General features: G+C 42.7%; 1 protein-coding gene across 4 annotated transcripts; it reads left to right on the top strand.

The window, feature by feature from the left end:
- The first annotated feature begins 241 nt into the window (after window positions 1–241).
- prdm2b (PR domain containing 2, with ZNF domain b) lies at window positions 242–23,190 on the top strand. Of its 4 annotated transcripts, none has more exons than XM_057846409.1 (4): window positions 242–382; window positions 12,461–12,557; window positions 12,765–17,107; window positions 19,747–23,189. In XM_057846409.1, the coding sequence occupies exons 2-4, from the start codon at window positions 12,539–12,541 to the stop codon at window positions 19,762–19,764; spliced, it is 4,380 nt and encodes a 1,459-aa protein (XP_057702392.1). In that variant the 5' UTR covers window positions 242–382; window positions 12,461–12,538; the 3' UTR covers window positions 19,765–23,189. The 4 variants fall into 4 exon arrangements, with proteins under 4 accessions (XP_057702392.1, XP_057702394.1, XP_057702396.1 ...); XM_057846411.1 differs by lacking the exon at window positions 242–382 and adding an exon at window positions 477–587 and having other exon boundaries at window positions 19,747–23,190; XM_057846413.1 differs by lacking the exon at window positions 242–382 and adding an exon at window positions 711–1,081 and having other exon boundaries at window positions 19,747–23,190.
- The last annotated feature ends 179 nt before the right edge of the window (window positions 23,191–23,369 follow it).

The raw sequence follows: 23,369 nt of genomic DNA, 5'->3' as shown, positions 1-23,369 counted from the left end.
TTTCCTTTAAAGTATCTAACCTAGTTTCTTTAAGAAATCCGTTTTAAAACGCATAAAGTCAAATTAAATACAGTACAAGCAAAAAGTAGTGCACCGCTCTTTATTTTCATGTTGACATGGAAGGTACCAAAGTGCACCTTGAACGCATCACAGCCAGATTAGATGCTCGCTGTCCCAAATCTTCCCCCGGGGCGGGTGAGGAGAGGGCGGCGAGGCGTCTTGTGATTGGTCCTCAAACTCATCCTTCATTCTAGACAGCCAATCACAGCCGGAGACGAGCTGCTGCTGGCAGGCTGCTGGTGTGGTACAACACCGTGCGAGGCGAGACGAGACAACCCCGAGATAACAGCTGCACTGGAGGAAGAAAGGAAAAACTCTCGAGGTGAGGCCTCTTTTGTGTGTCTTAAAAGAGGAAAAGGCCAGATTTTAAGTTTATTTGACAGACTTTTTAACAAGACTGCTTTTCAACATCGGACACCTCCGCTAAATTAGCCGCGGAGTGATTTCTTAGCACTTGGGAGCTAAGTTGAGCTAGTGCTTTAGCACTGGGAGGCTAGTCGATGAGTGTGAAGAAGAAGGAGGAAGAGGTAGAGAGAGGGGGGGCTTTTCTCCACTTTAATGCTCGATATCAAAGTCGTCGCTACGAGCACCGAATGACACCCCAAAGTCGTTCCGTTAACCTATTGGTTTTATCGGTCGCCGTAGCTCGCCCACCCCCCTCCCGCCTCGTCTCCGTGCCCTCCCCCGCTCGGCTGCTCCTTGTTGAGGATGTGACCTTCCTGAGCTCCCGAAAAGCGTGAAAGCCATCCATCGGCGAGCCTCCACTTGATGGTGGCCTAGCGCGGCGAGCTAAAGCTAAACTGATCGTCCAACTCCTACTACCGCGTTTAGTGACGACTGCCCACCTTCTTTAGTCTCGCCGGTATCGGGTAGCGAATAAAAATACTCTGGGGAGTATTCGAACCGAGCGGGCGCTCGCTTTGGGCTCCAGAATAACCAGTCGGTCGGGTTGTCATGACGGGCGAATGCTAAGCCGAGCTAGGCTGCTAGCAAGGGACATCACGGTGCTTAGGAGCAGATGGTAAAGTAGTTTATCAATTGGCACTTTAAAACGAACAAACTTCTTTTAAAAAGACTTTATACTTCCTCGTATGTGCCTCGTGAGATGTGAAAAGGTTGTTCGAGAACACCATTTAACCAAAACGCCATTTCTTTTTAAGTTGTGCAATCATGTAAAAAGCATATATATTTCATACTATGAATGGCGTACCGCAAGCAACACGTCACTTCCGCTCATTAACATTCATGACATTAGCTACTGTTGCTAAGGGGGGGACACGCCACCGTTTGTCCCTAATAGGAAATGGAAATCGTGTACGAAGGAGATGTTTACAGAGCTAAACCTACCAATTCCCTCAGAAAATGTCCCTGGTGCCAAATTCACTGGCAAAGATGTGGAAGAACTTAAAAATGTTCAGTTAAAGAGATGGCTTGAGCGTCGAAGGCTGAAAAAGACGGAAAAAAACGAGGCGAGGCATAGCCTTAACTTTTTTATCTACGCGACTGACATTTTCCTGTTTCAACAACCTATCCTTTACCACCAGCCCTGTCTGTCTTATATATTATATCCTCTGGGTGTCCTACGTTTCTGACCGTTCTTGTGGGTAATTTAGTTAGTTTTGTGTAGCCATCGCAATTGCTACTCAGTGACAGCCAACAAACACTTAATTTTTTCGTTGTTAACAAATCTTAATTCAATAACTTATTTACACTTCCCCCTTACTAAAGTTTTTTTTTTTTTTTTTACAACAGAAAATGTAACAGTGGCAGTCAAATACCATTTTAACTGTTTTCAGCTCATTCTTTGTCAGACAGAAGTAGCACGGCACGTCATGCTAAAAAATAAAAATATCAAAATGGCTTACCTCTTTGTCCTCTGAAAGACAATGCCAACCCAACAAAATGTTTACTGCATAAATGTTTGATGCCGAGCTGGCGTTAAAAGTCTGCGCAAGTTGATTCAGTTTCACATTTTTTCCTCTGAGTTTTAGGTTTCGGGAAACGTATGAAGATAACGTCCTTCATATGTCTTAATGTCTAGAGTCGTTTCTATAAGTTCCAAAAAAATGTGTAATCTGCGTGTTCGCTTTTGAAAGTTTATCGGAGAAAAGTAGCACAATTAACGTGGTTTCTATGCGAGGGCGAGTCTATAATGTCCCACTCTTGCTTTACTTCCGCTTTACGAACCGACGTTACGGTCTAAAAATTGCATGCATGCGGTACGCCATTAGGAGTGGGAAACTCTTGGTACCTCACGATACGATTTGCGATACAAAGCTCATAACGATGATCTGACGATATAGCGATAAAACGATTTTCGATACATTGGTCAGGAAATCATTCTAGGATATTCTACAAAAAACTAATAAACAGAAAAAAAAAGCTTCTGTTGTGAATTGGAATGAGTTTTATCACTAGTAGACATCCAATCCATTTGAAGTGGGAGGGATGGCAGGGAACGAACGAATGAATGTAACAGTATGGCTGTTAGTGGCAGCCAATGCCAGGCAATGAGTAATTTTTGCCCATTTACCTGTTGATTTTCAGTTACTTCCTGTTGATTTGGGGGTATTTTATGGGTCACTTGCTGTTTATTTTGCGTTGCATTTGAAGTGGGAGGGATGGCAGGGAACGAACGAATGAATGTAACAGTATGGCTGTTAGTGGCAGCCAATGCCAGGCAATGAGTAATTTTTGCCCATTTACCTGTTGATTTTCAGTTACTTACTGTTGATTTTGGGGTATTTTATGGGTCACTTGCTGTTTATTTTGCGTTACAGAACAGGAAGTGACTTGGGAATCGCCCAAATGAATAGGCAGTGACTCAGGGGCCGTTTACATGGTGATTCTCCGAGAATACGAAAAATTTCAAATTTGCATTTGCATCTCCATTCGAACAATGTCGCAATTTCGCATGAAAACTTTGTAGTATTCATGCCAGGCCCTAGGGGGCAGTGCAGATTCACAGGGCGGCAGAGAATGATGCACTTTGACCCCACCAAACTCCCTCAGCTCGAAAAAAAATATGCCCGCCCACTCGAAGCAATGGCATTTTTCTTTTGTTCAAAAAGGCACAAAAATTGAAACATTCAACTTATTTAATAAAAAAACAAAAACAAAAACAGTAAATTAAAGCCGACATTCCGCAATGTTTGCTGTTTTCAATGTTTAGTAGCATCGCTGCGCACGCCCAATGTGACGTGTACGAGTGCTGACGTTACCGGCGCGGTCTCGCGCCGCGGGAGCCTTTGATATGCATGCCGAGGAAGCTCCCCCTCAATCCCCCGCAATCGGATTCTTCCACTTTGGAGGCAGGATTCAGAATTTTTCGTCTTCGCCGACACCATATGCACGCATGGCGAGTCCGCTACTCAGTCATTGCGTCTTTGTGTCGCAGAGTCGCCATGTAAACTGCCCCTCAAAACTCAACAGAAAATGACCTGTAAATGCCCTAAAATGAAAAGCAAGTGACCCGTAAATGCCCCGAAACTCGGACCGAATGACTGTGAATGCTCCGGTTTTGAATGAACGAACGTTCCCAGTCTAAATGAATTGGGTGTCGAGTACCGTCAATGGCAGCCATTTTTTTTTTTTTTTTTTTAATTGACACCTTTTTAAAACAATATCTCAATTCTTAACAGGAGCATATCGATAAACTTTTGGGATACAAAGTATCACGATATATTACCATTTCTATATTTTGTCACACCCCTACTTTGAATGATGTGCTAGCAAATAAGGAAATTGTTCATTTGGACACCTAATGTTCAACTGGCTTTGTAGTCAAAGCCTTGCAGTGTGTGATGAACTTTGGACAGTTTTTTTTTTTTTTTGTCAGGAAAAGATAAATGGATCTTGCTGGTCTGCTCTTGTGACATCAGTACTCCTTCATAGTTAGGTCTTAACTCTTTGGACGTCTGTTACCGTCAATGGATGTTTTAAATGTCAATTTTATCCCCCTTTTACTAAATACTAAATGTCCCTGTTAATGATAGATAATTAGTTAAATGCATAGGTTGGGTTAAATTAGGCTATCAAGAAAGTTTGGAAGTATGATTTCAATCAGGGATTAGGATTGCTATGTGGATGTTTTGTCCAGGGTTATTTCAAGGATTTAAATTTGGATAATTGTTGTCTTCGCACGTTCAATGAAGTAAACATGCACAAAGTCCAAAGAGGGTTCAAGAATCATGCTCTTTTGATGTAAGTTGCAGTGTTGACATCCGTATTTAATTCATCCATGTACATACAGTGGGGCAAATAAGTATTTAGTCAGCCACTAATTGTGCAAGTTCTCCCACTTAAAAATATTAGAGAGGCCTGTTATTGTCAACATGGTTAAACCTCAACCATGAGAGACAGAATGTGGGAAAAAAAAACTAAATCACATTGTTTGATTTTTAAAGAATTTATTTGGAAATCATGGTGGAAAATAAGTATTTGGTCGATACCAAAAGTTCATATATATACTTTGTTATGTACCCTTTGTTGGCAATAACGGAGGCCAAACGTTTTCTGTAACTCTTCACCAAGCTTTTCACACACTGTTGCTGGTATTTTGGCCCATTCCTCCATGCAGATCTCCGCTAGAGCAGTGATGTTTTGGGGCTGTCGTTGGGCAACACGGACTTTCAACTCCCTCCCGCAGATGTTCTGTGGGGTTGAGATCTGGAGACTGGCTAGGCCACTTCAGGACCTTGAAATGCTTCTTACGAAGCCACTCCTTGTTTGCCCTGGCTGTGTGTTAGGTCTCATTGTCATGCTGAAGACCCAGCTATGTCTCATCTTCAATACCCTTGCTGATGGAAGGAGATATTCTCTCAAAATCTCTCGATACATGGCTCCATTCAATCTTTCCTTTACACAGATCAGTCGTCATGATCCCTTTGCAGAAAAACAGCTCCAAAGCATGATGTTTCCATCCCCATGCTTCACAGTGGGTATGGTGCAATTCAGTATTCTTTTTCCTCCAAATAAGAGAACCTGTGTTTCGACCAAAACGTTCTATTTTAGTTTCATCTGACCATAACACATTCTTCCAGTCCAGGAGGGAGTTAAAAGTCCATGTTGCCCAACGACAGCCCCAAAACATCACTGCTCTAGAGCAGGGGTCCCCAACCTTTTTTGCACCACGGACCGGTGTTATTTGGGTCTTTTTTTTCACGGACTGGTGTTCTGACAAATTTTGCAACCCATCAAAAATTGCAACGATGCGGTTCTGCACATGCGCGTAACGTTAAACATAGCCGCAAAATGCGCAAATGCAGCGATTCCAAAGTAAACACTACAAACTTTCTTGAAAGAAAGGAATATTAACTTACGTTTGATCATGGAAGGACTTGTAGAAAAGTTCTCCTCAGATTCATCCTGCCATGTAAGCTTCACACAACAGCTGCACACCGCGCTCACCATTAACGACTTCGCCTTGTCGTTAAACATTAATTAAGAAGCCCGCTTCACAAAGATACGATGTTGGAAATTGTAGCAAGGTTTTCAACGCTCTTGTCGCGATGTCAGGATATTCCAGAATGACTTTAATCCAGAACCTCCGAAGAGTTGTTGTCTCAAATGTACGTTTAATAAGGTCGCCGTCATTTGCGATCTCTCTGTTTATTCACAAACGGGTCACGAATCCACTCCTTCGCAGTTCGTGGGTCTTCGAGGTTGTAGGCTCGTCAGGTGCCTTTTTCGCCGTAAAAATATTTCCAAAGACGTCTGTTTTCCTGTTATCTTCGCTCGTGTTGGGGCTAATTATTTCCGGGAACAAATGTGCTGCGCCGCGGCCTAGTAATACGCTATTATCGAGGACAAGCACACATAGATATATTATATACACAAACTAGATATACTGCTAGCAGTCAAATCAATGGACTTCTATGACAGCATTGTAATCTATCCCGTAGTATTATATCTAGAGTAGACAAAGATATTGGTGTGTTAAGCAGGGGCACAGTGTTAATTCGGCCAGAATGCGGTCGTTATTAAATTATTTTTTCTTTGCGGCCCGGTCGCAAATGCGCCATGGACCGGTCCGCGGCCCGGCAGATGGGGACCCCTGCTCTAGAGGAGATTTGCATGGAAGAATGGGCCAAAATACCAGCAACAGTGTGTGAAAAGCTTGTGAAGAGTTACAGAAAATGTTTGGCCTCCATTATTGCCAACAAAGGGTACATAACAGAGTATTGAGATTAACTTTTTGTATAGACCCTACCCACCGACGTCACAAAATCACGTGATCGCTGTATTGTTCCGCCCCATTGTCCGTCATTTTGTGTCTGTATTGTCAATGGTCTCAATTGATCGAGCAATTTATAATGCATTTCATGGAAGACCCGGTGCTTTCGGATGCCGTAAACTCACTGGATGCGTTGCATAAAAGGCGTTATGTGGAAAAGCTTCAGTTTATCCATTCGCCAGATCCATATTTGATGCCTAAATCGATGTTTTTTGAGCCGCTGTCTTCGCCGTCTTTGCCTGACATCTGCTAGCTACCCTGATATTTACAACTATCTTGTCCACACAAAATCAGCCTATTCTCATGAAAGTTTGAAAAACTTTAAGAGCTTGGAGGCCTATAAATACTTCGTTGCTGGTTGGGTGAAACAGGCACTCGTCCACGAAAATTCGGCAGGAATCTATCTTGTGCTTGGAAAGGTGAGTTACAAAATTTTCAATTCAAAATCTTTTGTTCTTGCTAACATCCACTGTCAAGTCTAATGTATTTCATGTCATTTGTCAATGGAGCTCGGGCTTTTAATGTTTATATGGTTTAGCGATAGCACTCTCACTACATACATATGTGTATGTTGTCGGCGATTAGCCTAGCAATGATCTTAATTGTGGTTGTCAGCCCCAAACCCTCTAAATATATATTAAATGCATCTTACCAGATATAAAATGACTACTACATAATCTGTGGTAATCGTTTGGAGCCCAGTTTTCTCGTCGAATTGCAGCAGCCCATCTTGCGCTCATCTCCGGGTCTCTCGGAATCCGGTAGAACTTCAAGTCTCTCCGTCTATCTTCTCTGTTATTGCAACCGACCGCCACACACGCCTTCACCATTTTGATTATTAATGTTAAGGAGCAGAAAAACACGCCGTAAATAGGCGGAATGTACCTAGCCGTAACAGGTAAACACGATGTGTTGACGGACAATTGGGCGGCACCAGTCAGGAGGGCGGAGTTGTGACGTCACGTAGGTAGGGTCTATAGACCAAATACTTATTTTCCACCATGATTTGCAAATAAATTCTTTAAAAATCAAACAATGTGATTTTCTCTATTTGTTTTTCCACATTCTGTCTCTCATGGTTGAGGTTTACCCATGTTGACAATTACAGGCTTCTCTAATATTTTCAAGTGGGAGAACTTGCACAATTAGTGGTTGACTAAATACTTCTTTTCCCCACTGTACGCTGAACGATTGTGGATGAGTTAGGCATTGAGATTAGTGACAAAAGCACGCACAAACAAAACTAACGGATGTAAACCCTCAGTGAATGTTTCTGAGGTGAGTGTTCATTAATCATTTAGTAAATATAACTTCCCAAAATTTGATAGTCGGCAGCAATGTATTTTTGATGCTAATGTTTCAGTGCCATTGACCGCGATATGCAGACTGACCGCGATTATTCAATTATACGCTGCCAGCCTCATCAAGTCAAAATGGATTGGATGTCTATTGCCATCAGTGGCACTGAAACATGATTACTTTATACCAGCCATTCCACTTAAAATGACATTTCTCACTGTCAGTTAAATGCATAGGTTGGGTTAAATTAGGCTGTCAAGACTAGGGTTGAGCATTGTTTGAAATTCAATGATTGCGGTTCAACGTTTCGATTCCGGTTCCGAATAATTCCGATTCTTTTAAGACGCAGGGTAAAATAAAAAAGGCAGTCTCAAAAAAAAATGCATAATTTATATTAATGTCTTCTCGATCCATCCATCATCTTCCGCTTGCTCCGGGGTCAGGTCGCGGGGGCAGCAGCTTTAACAAGGAAGCCCAGACTTCCCCCTCCCCAGCCAATTCAACCAGCTCCTCCGGCGGGATCCCAAGGCGTTCCCAGGCCAGTCGAGAGACATAGTTTCTTCAGCGTGTCCTGCGTCGTCCCCGGGGCCTCCCGCCGGTGGGACATGCCCGGAACACCTCTCCGGGGAGGCGTCCAGGAGGCATCCAAACCAGATGCCCGAGCCACCTCAGTAGGAGTAGCGGCTCAACGCAGAGTCCCTCCCGGATGACCGAGCTTCTCACCCTACCTCTAAGGGACAGTCCGGACACCCTGTGGAGGAAACTCAGTTCGGCCGCTTGTATCCGGGATTTTGTTCTTTCGGTCACGACCCACAGCTCGTGACCATAGGTGAGGGTAGGAACGTAGATCGACTTGTAAATCGAGAGCTTCGCCTTTCGGCGCAGTTCCTTCTTCACCCATTACGGACCGGTGCAGAGTCTGCATTACTGCAGACGCTGCACCGATCTGCCTGTCGATCTCAACTTTTCAATGATTTTTTAAATTATAGGAACTTCTCACAGGGCTATTTTTAACTTGTATATAAATATCAGTCTTTCAACTTAAATGTTATGGTCTTACTTTCCACAGGTGTGCACTTTCACTAAGATGGTTTATTTTTCAAAAGCTCACGGAGAGAACATTTACACATATCTTTTGCCATAACTTTACCTTAGCTGGGAGCTATGACGAAGCATAAGTATAAATTCTTCTACTGATTATAATTTGATGTGGATGAGGCAAAATAATGTTTCCTTATTTGTAAAGCCGATTCTGTTGTGTTTACAGACACATGCAATGTCTATGTTGTGACAATAACCGGCCAGTGAGTTTCGCTGTACTAGTGTGTACGTATAATGCGTAGAGGAAGAAATGAGAGTCTGGCTAGGATGCTATGTCATGTCTGCATGTGCTCACTGCTACAAGTTCATTAAAAAAGGTAATCGAATGCTTCATATGGCTACTTCTTTCTAAACTAGCAACACAACAGATTCTAAAAAAAGATGCTTTTACTACTGTTGATTTTAATGGAGATGACAACGCGCTACGTAAAATGGAGTACTTACCTGGTTCTGACTGGGTAGAGGACAGACACAGCGTGTCAAATACGTGTCACTCGGCTATGCACTTGGCACTCGGCACTTGTATTCCATGAAGCCTGAGTTGTTTAATCATATTGGTCGTGCAGCCATCTTTGCCAAATTAGTTTTCAAGATGGCCTTCAGGTTTCAAACAAATTTCAATATTAAAGAATTAGGCTATCAAGTTAGATATTAAGTTTCAAAATAGGACTTCGATCCGGGATAGTGGTTGTTCTAACAAAATCCTCAACAATATCGGAATTGTCTTTTAGTTGTAGCACATGAACAGTAGGTCTGTGACAATATATCGAAAAAGTGATCTATTGCGATACCTCCTAGCCCAAAAGATTATCGATATACTCCCACCAAGAATCGATATATCGCGTTTAAAAGGTGTCGCTGTTTAAAAAACAAAAGGAACCAACAGGTTGCTACCAAAATCTCCCATAAGAATAGCGTATACTTTTAGCTCTCTGCCTGCCATTGACGGCGCTAGACATCCAATTCATTTTGACTGGATTGGACGTCTAGTGCCGCCATTGACACTGAAATCAGAGCATTCACAGACAGTCTTGTGGGCATTTACAAGCACTTCCTGTGCATTTTAGGGCATTTATAGGTTACTTCCTGCTCATTTTGAGTCGCTCCCTATTCATTTGGGGACATTCTCGACTCACTTCCTTTTCAGTCACCAAAAATCAACAGGAAGTTACTTGTAAATGTCCTAAATTCAATAGGAAGTGACCTGTAAATGCCCCAAAAGGAAAAGGAAGTGACCGACAATCAACATGAAGTGACGTGAAATGCCCCAAAGTGACAAAGTGATGGTTCATTTGCTGCCACCCTCCCAGTTCAAATTGATTGGACGTCTACTCGTGATTAACTCATTCCAATTCACAACAGAAGGATGAAAATTGCTTGTTTTTCTGTTCATTAATACTATCAAAGATGATCGTAGAATGATTTCCTGACCCATGTATTGATATTTGTTGTATCACCATATTGTGAGATCTTTATCGCGAGCCTTGTATTGCAAATTGTATCGTATCGTGAGGTACCCAGAGGTTCCCACCCCTAATGAATAATGTCCAAGAGCAGGGACCTCCTCTAGTCATGTTGAATTTAATTTAACTTGAATGAACCCGTCTAAGTCATTAGCCATGTCCTCAAAGTGCTTGCCTACGGAATGACCGACCTCCCACAAACTCTCACGCTGTGCTTTGATTTTGAATTAGGCTTTGTAACTCCAGGTCGCGTGACCTCACCACTGGTCGGAAATGTGGTTTGTCACCTACCGTTGTGTGGAACGTCCGCTATATTAGTCAAAAGGGCAATTTAGGATGTATGCAATTGGGAAAATGAGTTAATCAGTGGATGATAAAACCCATAAAATGGAAGGACTTGTTAGACAAGTAGAGAAAAAAGGGGGAAAAAAACACGACTTAAATTTGGATAATTGTTGGCATGTTTTCCTGTCTTTTCAAGTTTAATGAAGTAAACATGCACAATGTCAAAAGAGGCTCAAGAATCATGCTCTCTTGATGTAACTTGCCGTGTTGACGTCTGCATTGAAATCATCCATGTTGGTCGTAAAGCTTTTGAAATAAGCATATGTATACACAGTACATACAGTTCCTAATCTGCTAAAGGTCTCACTGCATTCCCGAAATAGTCAGAACCAGTCGTGTTGTTTGTTGGGAGCTTTCGAGAGCTGGTCGAATCCTCGCCTAGAAACGGCGAAGTGTCCATGCGAATATACGACGTGCAAACGGGAGTTGTAAAAGCTCTGTGATGCTAAGAACGTCTGCATGAAATCCTGGTTGCTTCTCACATCACATACTTGTTTTAAAGTTGCTCCCAGCTGCTTTATAAATAGCACGAATGCCTGATTCATCTTGACTTATAAAAGCTTGAGTGAGTTAAGTAAAGATAATTTGACTTGATGATTTCTCCTATAAATACAGAAATTAATAAATGTAACTATAGTGGGGGGAAACTGAGCACCTGAAGAAAACTGGCACAGGGATAGCATGTATATATCACAGCAATAATGCTGCAGGAATACATGAAAAAATGGTAACCCTAAGAAAATTAAGGTGTACTATTAGTACTACTACAGTGGGGAGAACAAGTATTTGATACACTGCCAATGGGAAAACCCATTGGCAGTGTATCAAATACTTGTTCTCCCCACTGTATATATTGTTTCTAGTTTTATGAAAATAAACTCATGATATTAGGAGTCCCAGTCTTATGAAAATAAAGTTACAATGTTACGAGAAAGAAGTCCTAATGTTGATGTAATTTTACAAGGCAACTTTTTTACTGAGAATGTTACAAGAATGAAGAATGTTCCAAATGTAAAGTGAAAATGAAGTTAGAAATGAGCTCTCAAAAATAAAGCTCTAATTTTTGGCAAATAGTTGTTCATTATAAAAATAAGTCTTGTATGATAGCAATTTTGGTGAGGTATTTTAAAATTTTACTAGGCATCATATTGTCTGAATTTTATTAACAATTATGCATTTCTACCCTGGTCATAATTGGGTAATTGAATCACAACTTCATTCTAATAACATGCATACTACAGGGTGTTCCAAAATGTTTGACCCCATTTCATAGGCCAATAATTTTGACAATTTTCGTTGGAATGACCTCAAATGTTCGCAGCTTGTGTAGAAACGTTTCAAGTGTTTGTGTGTAACGTTTGGCATTTCTATCTTTTCAGGTTAAGAAATGCCGTTCACTTCAAAAGAAAAGGCATTTTGCGTGTTAGAGTATGCTCGGACTCAGTCACCGAAGACAGTGCAGCATGCCTTCTTCTCATATTTTGCAAAGAAGGCACCAACTAAACAACAAAACAGAGAATTACAGCTGCAATGGATACTGTTACCGAAGACGTGCTGCAGCGAGTTTGGCACGAGTTCGAATACCGACTCGACGTGTGTAGAGTCAAAGGCGGCGCTCATATTGAACATTTATGAAAGTCTGTCATAGAACCAACAAAAATGTGTACTTTTCTTTGTAAACTTAACCAATAAAACTTATGAGCTTCAACATAAAGTGTATTCAGTTTCATTAAGATCCATCAAGTAGTTTCCGAGATATGGGCATTGAGAATGGGGTCAACCATTTTGGAACACCCTGTATTTTGACTGGTCTCATAGTACCAGGACTGGGACCCAAAATCTTTAGTTAGTAAACAAACAAAAGCTTCTTCGTCGTTCAAAGTGACATTTCTTAGCACAAATACTTTTGATTTGTCTCTCCAACTGTTTGTCATGCCTATCTTGTTTCTGTCCGCAGCCAGAAGAAAGCTGGTAACGACGAGCTCATTGGGCCGACTTGCAGAAAAAAACGAGTGGTGACAAATCTGTGGAAGAGATGTGGGAGGGGGAAGAAGGCAAGTGGACATTTAGTGTGTTTAACCTTCCTTTATATTAACCTGCGTGCGTCTGAAAGTGCCACTTTGTTCAGTTGAGTCTTTTAAAAGTTGTGTCTTACAACTTTTTAAACTAAACTGTGACCTTCAAAACACATTGTAAAGTGTGATAGATGGTCATAGGTGCCAATCTTTTATTTAGCTGACATTCCTGATGACTGTCGACAGGTGTGAAGGAGGAGGATGTGAGGACATTAGCGCAAGGAGCCTCCAAAGTCCCGCCCACGGAAATGACCGACCACAGAAATTCACAGGAAAAGTCAGTCGACGCGATGGATGGGGCGAACGACGAAGAGGAGGAAGAAGAGGAAGAGGATGCAAATGATTTGCAGGCACAGCGACAAATAGCCCAGCAGCGGACCGACCTTCCCCTCAGAGTCACTGGAAGAAGCCATTCCCACTCTTCCCCACCTCAGGAGCACGAACAGGACGCTGATACCGACCCTGACTTTGACCCCTTAATGGAAGGCGATCTGCACGGAGATTCCTTTCCCTGTCAGCACTGTGAACGGCACTTCTCCACCAGGCAGGGTCTGGAACGTCATGTGCACATTCACGGCGTCACGGACCAGCAAGCGCAACTGTTCAAGTGCCGATACTGTAGCAAGTCCTTTGGCTCGCAGGTGGGTCGGCGTCGCCACGAGAGGAGGCACGAGAGCGGATTCAAGAAAAAGCCCAACTCCCTGGCTGGAACCGCTCATCTGCTCCCTTTGGTGCAGACTGATGTTTCCAGTCCCGACTGTGCCAGCCCTACAGGTCACTACAGTACCACGGGCCCGCAGCTCACCGGAGTACCTGCACACCACTCTGAAACTGCAAGGAGGGAGTCGGGGCCTCATGCGGATCCTCCCTACATTTTGGATGAAAATGGGGCATCCAAAGAACTCCATCCTTGCAAGTACTGTAACAAAGCTTTCGGCACACACACCAATATGCGACGCCACCAGCGCAGAATACATGAAAGACACTTGCTTCCGAAGGGCGTTCGCCGGAAAGGCACGCTCTTGCCAGAGGTGTCGGCACAGCCGAGATCTGAGGCATCGCCGAATACCGGTCCCGCCCTCGTGTACATGCCCAGCGCCGACACGGAAGATGAGGCAGACCGGGACGATTATGCAGTGGACATATCCAAAAACATATCTGAGAATTTGAGTTTTTACATCGATGGAAAGATAGTGTCTAGCAGTACGGTGAGCAGCTGCGAGGTCATCGAGGTTGACACTCGATCGGCTGCGCTTTTTGGTCTTGATGCGGTCATCATCAGCCCCAACCAGCTCAGTCAGGTGCTAAAGGTGGAGACTCGAACCAGCACCGCCAAGCAAGCGTCCGAATTCTGTCCCCCGTCATCCAAAAGAAGAACGTCGACCCCTCCTCTCCTTCCTGGCCTCAAGGTAGAGACTGAAACGGGCTCGTTCACTGCGTCTTCATCGTCCACGGCATCGTCCTCACCCAACTTGGTTGTGGGCGGACTAATCCAGCAAACGGCGGATCCGTCAGTATTTCCGCGGGAGAAAACTGTTTATCTATCGCCGAAACTCAAGCAGCTTCTCCAAACGCAAGACGTTCAAAAGTCCATCACGCTCATAACTGAAAACCACCGGTTGGCGTCCCCGCTTTCCGTCACGCCGTTGCAAGGCCCCGCTGGCAGGTTCAAAAGACGAACTGCTTCACCTCCGTTATCGCTGCAGCTCAGTCCGGCGTATAGAGGGGAGGGCTGCAAGCTCGAGACGGTGAACTCGTACACCCTCAAGGTGCCGAAGCTAGAGAACCTCAGTGTCTCCCCTCTTGGAAACACTATGGATAAGAATGACACTGCAACCCTGAGCCCATGTGGAAGTAACTTTGGCCAAACCACCTCTGGCAGCGGAGGCAATGCGTGCAATCAACAACCCTTGGACCTGTCAAACACTGTCAATAGAAGAAGCAACACCAACACGGTTCTTGCCGACTCCGCCCTTGATTTAAGCCTGCATCGGAAGAGTTGCATTGATACTGACTTCAAGGGAATTGCAGCGCCACACCTGCAAGTCAAAAAGAGAAAGCCGAACACCAGCATGCTTGAAAAGGTGCTGATGAATGAGTATGTGGGTTTGCCTCTGCCGACAGACGAGGGACCCTCGCCTCTCGCTAACCTCAGCTTTCAACCGCAGTCCCCCAATGTCGACTCAGCTCACCCCTCTCCTCCCTCATTGACTCCCGTCACCATGAACCCCTCGTCACCCGGCACCTCCAGCGTGACATCGACAACGCCGCCTCCCCCTGTACTACCCACCATGCCCTCGCCGCAACCCACGGCAAACTCTCCTCTCTCCCAGCCCTTGGAATCGTCAGCGCAGCGTCCTCTTCCTGTCCTATCGCCAAAGATGTCGCCGAAGTCGCCGCAACTCCCGCCCGAAGAGGCAGAGAGCTTATTCACCGGTGACGACAAAAGCGAGGAAGAGCAGCATCACACTCAAACACTGGACTCCCTGAACACTCCACTTCAAGACCCCCTTGATCATCCCACACCTCTTGAGCCTACTTCAGTCGGCGTGTCCGCTACAAATAACATTTCTCTGACTGAAGAAAGCAGCAACCTGCTGAATGGTGAAACTGACAGTGACCTCAACTCAGGAATTCCAAAGTCTGAAAACTCCGACTTGGCTGCACTCTCGCCCCGGCCAGAGTCTTTACCGAAATCTCCGTCTTCTCTTGCGTCGCCTGAACCGGCCCCGTCACTGCTTTCGGATGGCCTTCCTCAAACAAACGTAAAAGTGGAGCCTGAGAATTGCACCGATACTCTCTCTGTCGCCAACCACGTGCCTCGGGATGATGTGAGTGCGGACCCTTCACCTCAGCCTCTCGAAAAGAAACCCAATAATTCACCCTCAGCTGAGAAAATAGACTCAACCTATGGAAAGTCATTTGTTTGCAATGTCTGCGAGGGCCCGTTCATCTCAATGAAAGAGCTCAGCGGGCACATTGCCGAGCACGCGGTCGATTGGCCCTTCAAGTGCGAGTTCTGCCTGCAGTTGTTTGGCGACGCAGACTCCCTGTTGGCTCACCGGACCACGCTGCACGGGGTGGGCACCATCTTCGTGTGCTCTGTTTGTTCCAAGGAGTTTGCCTTTCTCTGCAATCTGCAACAGCACCAAAAAGATTTGCATCCAAATGATGCCTGCACACATACCTCCGTGGAGAGCGGGAAACTGAGGCCGCAAAACTACACCGACCCATTCAGAGCCAAAGAAGAAATCAGTGCCGCTGCACCAGCACATGGAACTAATGAGGAAGCGATGGAACAAAATAACGCCACGCCCGCAAAGGAAGAGCCCGACGTTAATGGAAACCACGCAGAGGATGGAACTGAGGACCCCAATGAAGAGCTCTACACTACAATAAAAATCATGGCCTCTGAGGGCGGAAAGTCCAAAGGTCCCGATGTCCGACTTGGTCAGAATCAGCATTACCCCAGTTACAAACCGCCCCCCTTTCCATATCACAGCCGTTCCCACGCCAACTCTGTGGCCTCCGCGACCAACTTCACCACACATAACATACCGCAGACGTTCACCACCGCCATCCGCTGCACCAAGTGCGGCAACAGCTTCGACAACATGCCAGAGTTGCACCAGCACATTTTGGCCTGCGCAAACGCCAGCGACAAAAAGCGCTACACTCCCAAAAAGAACCCCATCCCCCTCAAGCAAATAGTCAAGTCTCCCAACGGTGTCGCGTCACCCTCGGGAGGCCAGAGTGCCTTCCGAAGAATGGGCCAGCCAAAGAGACTTAATTTTAACCAGGATGTGGGTAAAACAAAAATGAGTGCCCTCAGTAAGAAGAAAAACCAGCTGGTCCAGAAGGCTATCTCACAAAAGAACAAAGCCGCCACTTCGGCAAAGAAGGCCGCTGTTAAAGTTGAAGAAGAGCAAAGTAACGTCTGTCCTCACTGCAGTAGGGAGTTTACCTATCAGGCCAGTCTCGGCAAGCACATGGCATTCAGCTGCCCCATGAAGCCTGCCTTGAAAAAAGGCAAGAAAAATCTCGAGAGCAGGAAAAAAGAAGCAGTGGATAAAAATGCCAAGAAGAAAGACGGCGAAGCAGCACAAACTGAGCCCGAAGTGAAACGGCCAGGCAAGACTCGTGCTCGTAGCTCCGGTGCAGTAGAACTTCCTGAACCCCCGCGGACGACAAAAGGCAAAAGTGTGCAAAAGAGGCCCGCTTCATTCCCATTGGCGACCCCCGCCGCTGGCAAAAAAGCCAAGAAAGGCTCTGCTCAGCCATCACCCCCTGACCTTCCCGAAGATGACGTGGCACAAAAGCAGCCTGTGAGGTTGCAACGTATGGGCAGAGAGGCACCCAAGAAGTTAGCAGAACCCAAGTCGTCGTCTCCACCTAAGAAAGAAGAGCGCTTCTCCCTCCGAACGAGGGAGCGGCTCAGCGGTCCGGTCACCAGGAGCTCGCAGTTGGCACCCCTTGCAGCGGAGGCCAAATCTGAGGAAGCACCAATGTCTGAGCTTAAAGATGCTCCGGTAGGTCATCCTTGAGTTATTCCAAAGCAAGCTTGGTTAAGTTAGGAATTGGAGGCTGTTTAGGCTTCAGAATTCTTGGAAAAAACCCTTCACTTAGTTGGATTTTCAGCTACATATTCACCAACAGTAGGTAACAAACTAGGGCTTGATTAGCTCGGTTACCAGATCAATAGAAAACATTTTGATTACATTATTTGATATTTACAATACATGGAGTAATCGCAGTAACTGTTGCAAATCTGTCCTGGTGTTAGATTTCCTCGAGAGTAGAAACTTCCCAGATAGCAGACTCGCGTTTAAAAGATGTTGGATCAACAATCCGCTGTCGAGCTTTATATCGTTGAATCAACATTGACACCCGGCGTTGATTTTTCATCACTTTAGCACCCTCAATTATTGTTGTTTCAACGTTTTGAATCCTTACAAAACCTAAACGTCATTTCAATTATTAATAATATTGGAACAACACTGAATCAATGTTATGTTTTCCTTTATTTTCAACCATGACACTATTATTGCTTTCCAATATGCCGGTTATTTAGAGGTCCTGCTTTATTTACAGACAGAAGAAACGGCTAGGCCAACTAATAAAATATACTGGATAAATAATAAAAATTAAAACTCGTCTAGATTTCAAATTATTTTAAATAAATCTCAGTGAACGTATTTCAGACTTAGGCCTCCTCTTCAGTCTGACGAGCTTCACTGCGAACCTTGCCACCAACGCGGTCTGGGGCACGGCGTAGCAACTTCTGCACAGCAGCAGCGCCTCGTCAGTGAATCTGAAGAACAGACAAAATGACATTGACAGTTAATTCATATCATGGAATTCAAGCAGATATCATGGGTTAGTTTTAGAGGTGCACGATAATTATCGGTCCGATAATAGGAATTATGATGTCATTCCAATAAATCCGATACCATTATATATTATTGGGCCTATTAATAATATTTCTGGCACGGTGTCGGATTGAGATTCGAGCGTTTGTTTCCACTCCTGTTTTGCCAGTATGCAAATCTTTGTTACTGTTCTAGAGGCTGTATTTTTCCTTCACTGAGTTATAAACCTTACTATGGCAATTGGCAAATGTTGGCATTTTACAGTGTTATGATTACAAGTTCTTGAGAGGCCTTTTGGTTATTGATAGGCTTGCTGTTCTGTAATTGCCAGGTTAAGAAAGTTTTTTTCATGAACCAAGACGACAAGTCTCCTCTCCTGTTGCACCAAATGTTTTCTCTGCTGACAAAGCACAATACCTGTTGGGTTTATGTTTGTTTTAGATCAGTGTTCATTGTTCAGAGGAACACATGGTCAGTGATATTGATTGTGATGGACTGCGATTATATTTATTTGAAAAAATTAATATGGGCACTTTATTTGAAGTCAAAACTGTTCTTGTCTTTTTTTGTTCATTATAATAATGATTATAATATAATATTGAAATTATAATAATATAATTATATATAATGTCATCGTCAAAATTCTGGTTCGGTCAAAGGCAAATCTATGCTGAATTAACCACTTGTATTTTTGACCTACAGGTGTTCAAAAACTCAGGTGAATATACATTGAAAAATTATATATAAATTATCGATTATCGTATCTGTATCGGCCTTGAGGAGCAGGAGGTTATCAGTTTCGGTTTCAAAAAATGGATATCGTGCACCTCTAGTTAGTTTAACATCAGTATTTTGTTGTGGGAGTGAGTTTCTCAACCAATCTCAAACCAAATTAGGGCTAAATGAGGGAACGGAGCTATCTAAGATGGAAAAAGCCCACACTGTCATGGTGTTCAATAAATTAATTTAGACTAGGCTCGATTGTGTAATATCTACTGATTTTAGCACTTCAATTGGAAAAGGAATTTAGTTTGCCTGAACTTCTACTTAGCTAGCATCCAAGCGAAGTTGGTCTTAACATGAATGCCAATTGCAGCAAATGCAGTTTCATACAATTTTGGCAACTTTGTCACATTGTGTCAGGCAAACGGTTTTTTATACAAGTAATAATGACAAACTTGGGTCTTTGTACCATAAGACATCATTGCTGTTCAAGGCTCTGAAAAAGCGCAGCAGGCCTACCTTTAAATATGGCTATCCTTAAATGAGGCGTTTCAATTGGAGTTCGTTCGAGGTGAGTCGCTGTCTTCCCGGTCAACCAAGAACACAACTATTTTTCGACCAAAACTCCCGCTCATCCATAATTAGATGACTTTGCAATCATATTTCCCGGACAATCATAAAGCAACTATTTGTCAACATTAGTTCATTAACTATAAAACAACGTTAATCCAACCATCGCCAGACGTACCATAGAACGTTGTTTCAACGTACTGCCATTTGTCATCGGTATTTGCAACTTTGATTCAACATTGTTTATTGTTGAAAATTTCGATGTCAACCATACTGATGATTTTGATGGAAAATCAATGTTTATTCAATGCCGGTCTGCTATCTGGGTAGCTGTTACCGCTGACCAAGAGGATGCATTTATGTAATTAAAGAAATCAAATTGAAAAAATAATCGAATTTAGTCAAGGCTAACAATTGGAAAAAAAAAAGATTTGCTCAACCAATTCTTTTGGAAATCTGTAGAGTATAATGTGATTCATTCCTACTGCCATTTTTTGTGCTTTCAGGAGGTGCTAATGAAGTAAGCCCTATTGACCTCATTGGGTTCCTGCGACATGGGATCGACTGCCTTGTGGACTGTTTTCTCTTTCTTCCACTTGTCATACGAACTAATCTGAGCCTCCAGTTTGTGTTTAGCCAGCCTTGCAAAAAAAAAAAGAAACACACTGTAAATGGCAGTGGGGTAATATATATATATATATTTGAATATATGTAAAATATGCGTCATTACTTGACCCAAAACAGTAACATTAGGGCTCTGTCAAAGCTGATCTTTTGCAAATGGCAATCATGCATCAGTTAGGGAAACTCGCTTATTCCTTGGTTGGGTTCTTTTAGGTTGATTTGGGCAGTTTTCTTTCCTAAAGAGTTTCCTAATGCATGTGTTGAAAGTTAGAATATAATCTAGACAATGTCAAAAGTTCCAAGTTTCTTCCAGCGGCCGCCGGCTTCAGTTCATATTTTTAATTTCTTTTGCAAACTTATATATGTTGGGTTGCAACTGTAGTGGTCTTATTGTAGAACTTGTTCTATTGGCTTATCATTTGTGTGTGTGGGGGGGGGAATGAAACGTGGCAGTTGACTGCAACAATTGGTCCTCAGGAATTCTGTGTGTGCGCGTGTGTTCAGATGGACAACTCTTAATTCCTCCAGTCTGGATTTTGATGACATCTCATCTTTTTACTTGTTTTTTTATCTGACGCTAGCAGGTGATTCCAGTGGTCATGGTTATGTGGCCCACTCGCTGAGTCATCATGCAACGATAATGATCTTATTGATCCTTGACAAAAAAGCATTTAACATCACTCGCACGTCCCTGCAGCACTTTAGAATGGACTGCCAAATTGTGGAAAAGATTGGCCTCATGAATTGATGAACAATGGAATGTATTCATCACTTTTGTCATGTTATAATTGCATGATTGAAACATTTTTCGACAAATGTAACAGTATCTGTTGTTCCAACATTCTTTGTGTGTTTTTTTTTGTTTGTTTTTCAATGTAATTTTTGCTCGAGAGCCATGCCAACACAATGTAACAAAAATGAATGCCGGTGTCCCTCCAAACAAGTTTTTATAAATACTTCCCCTTGTGAATCGAGCACAGACGCTGCTCGAAACACTTGTAGCATGTACCTGGGAAAGTAAATTGAACGCTATGAATGAAAGCTAATTTATATTTCCACAATGAATCGCAAGTGTTTTGCCTTGGAGCGTCCATGGAAAAATTGTTTTATGGATGAACAAACATTATGAATGACCTCAAGTAAAATGTATAATTTGCCCAAGAAATGTGCTTTATTTCCTACAGGGATTGTTATTTTTTTGGCATTCGTAAAAGAAAACAGCTTTCATGGGTTGCACTAGTAGAAACTGCTGAAAAGTGTGTTGGAGATGTTTTTTCAATACATAAAATTATGGTCAAAGTTTTTCCGTACAAAATGTTTTGACACTGACCATCATTATATAATTAGCATAAGTTGGGGTGACCAAACATCCTATTTTGCCAGGACACGTCCACTTTTTACATCCTGTCAGTGGCATCTGTGGGGTTTTTTTTAAATTCAGGAAAATGTCCGGTTTTTATTATTTTTCACGGGACCAATTGGCGTGTGTTGAAATTGCCTAATACTTTACACAGAATACTATGGTACTGTGCTACCTGTGATGTGCTCCCAGAGAGCCTGTCCAGTTGTTAAGACAGTTGTTAAGAGTTTTATTAAGATCAATAGGTATGTAACAAAATGCTCATGTACCCAAAAGAGAGAAAATATGTGCTACTTCGCATACCAATTTGCTTAGCGTGGGCAGTCACAGACTGGCTTTATCGTGGCGTCATTCCTCAACCAACCTTCTCATGCCAGGAGCTCACGGGCTATCATTGTGTACACTTGCTAAATTTACCTTTCAACAACTGTTGACTTTTGTTGGCGCTTTTTACAGGTGTGATCTGTAAAATCCTGTTTTGTGTCGCATCATTGCGTTGCCGATGATTGTGAATTTTAGAGCAATGTTGGATTTTTGCCTCGGCTATAGGTGCTTGCTAATAAGCTAGTTGTCAGTGAGCTAAGCCGTGCTAGGCATTATGGGAGATGTAGTTTTGAACTGCCGCGTTTGGGAACATGCTGGTTGAATTGTTTGTCAGTTTATTTGGGTTATTGTTTGCGTTCTAGAACATTGAATAAGGATAATTGAATGGGAATACCAATTTATCAATGACAATTTTATTGATAGTACCGTATTGGCCCGAATATAAGACGGTTTTTTTTGCATTGAAATAACACTGAAAAAGAGGGAGTCGTCTTATATTCGCGATCTAGACATATACCCATTCACGACGCTAGATGGCGCCAGATATCAGCGATGTTCTGTCATGAGTCATGACAGATCTCCGCTACTCTCCACATTCACGACGCGAGATGGCGCCAGATATCATTGAAGCGATGTTCTGTCATGACAGATGTCAGCTACTCTTTTTAGTTTAACCAGTTTGCATTATTTTATTGCAATGTTTTTCCTTATTCAGATTTGTTTCAAGACTACAGTTACAGTTAGACCTCACTTTGATGGTTAATGCAGTTATTGCAATTTTGTTTTAGCACAATAGATTGGTTTATTTACATTTCAAAGACCAGAGGCCATTCGTTTATGAATGTGATTGCACTTAAATTTACATGGTTAAATGATCAGATATTAAGATTTGAATGAGGCAAAATAGCATGCTTTTTCTCTCATATATTGTTATAATCATTTGTTTCGGATGTACTGTAATTATTTTCTGTATAAAAATTAATTTGGTGTTCAAAAAGTCATTTTTCAATCTTGAGCCTTGAAAAAGGGGGTCATCTTATAATCAGGGCCGTCTTGTATTCGGGTCAATACGGTAATTTCCAAAAATGTTGTCAGCCTACTACTTGACTGGACTACCATGGGTCTGCATTATACTCATAAAATATTTAGCTATTAGTTTTTGAACAACTTCTGTGTAATGATGATGTTGCTGACTAATTATATGGAGTTAGATTTCTGTCTTTATTATTGAAAAAATAATAATCTGAGAAGTATAATTAAAACAGAATTTTCCGATCCAGACAGTGGAGGCACACTTTTAAATACATAAAAGTGATAAGGCATCGTTGAGTGAACTTCGAGTAAAATTTAGGAATCTCGAGGCCGAGCAGTGTCCTCTTTTTTTGGAAATGAAAATATGGTCACCCTAGCATAAGTAGCATTTTTAGCATTAGCATAGTTGTAGTTCTTCAATATTGACAACGTTAAAGTTGTCCTTGCAAAGGCCTTCTCTATTAAAAAAAAGACATTAAGCATGTTTTCTGTTGTTGCTATTAGATAAATTACTGTACTGAATTGCTGAAAAGTCCAAAGGTAATGGTAAAAAAAAAAAAAAAAACATGTGCCATTGAAGTAGTGGTGTTGCTATGTTACGGTCAGAAGAAGAAAAAAGCGCAATACTGCCACCGTGTGGCTATTAATGATATTTCTAGCTTTCGTTATTTTACCCTAAGAGCAAACGCTGTTTTTCTATGTAATCTATGTCATCACTCAATCATTTCCTTTGTCACAGAATGTCAGTGTCCGCAATTTTTTTTTTTTTTTTTTTTTTTTTTGCTTACA

Source organism: Corythoichthys intestinalis, chromosome 9, assembly GCF_030265065.1.
Source record: "Corythoichthys intestinalis isolate RoL2023-P3 chromosome 9, ASM3026506v1, whole genome shotgun sequence".
Lineage (NCBI taxonomy): Eukaryota > Metazoa > Chordata > Actinopteri > Syngnathiformes > Syngnathidae > Corythoichthys > Corythoichthys intestinalis.
Note: the sequence above shows the minus strand (reverse complement) of the source record. Positions and strands in the feature narration are given on the sequence as shown.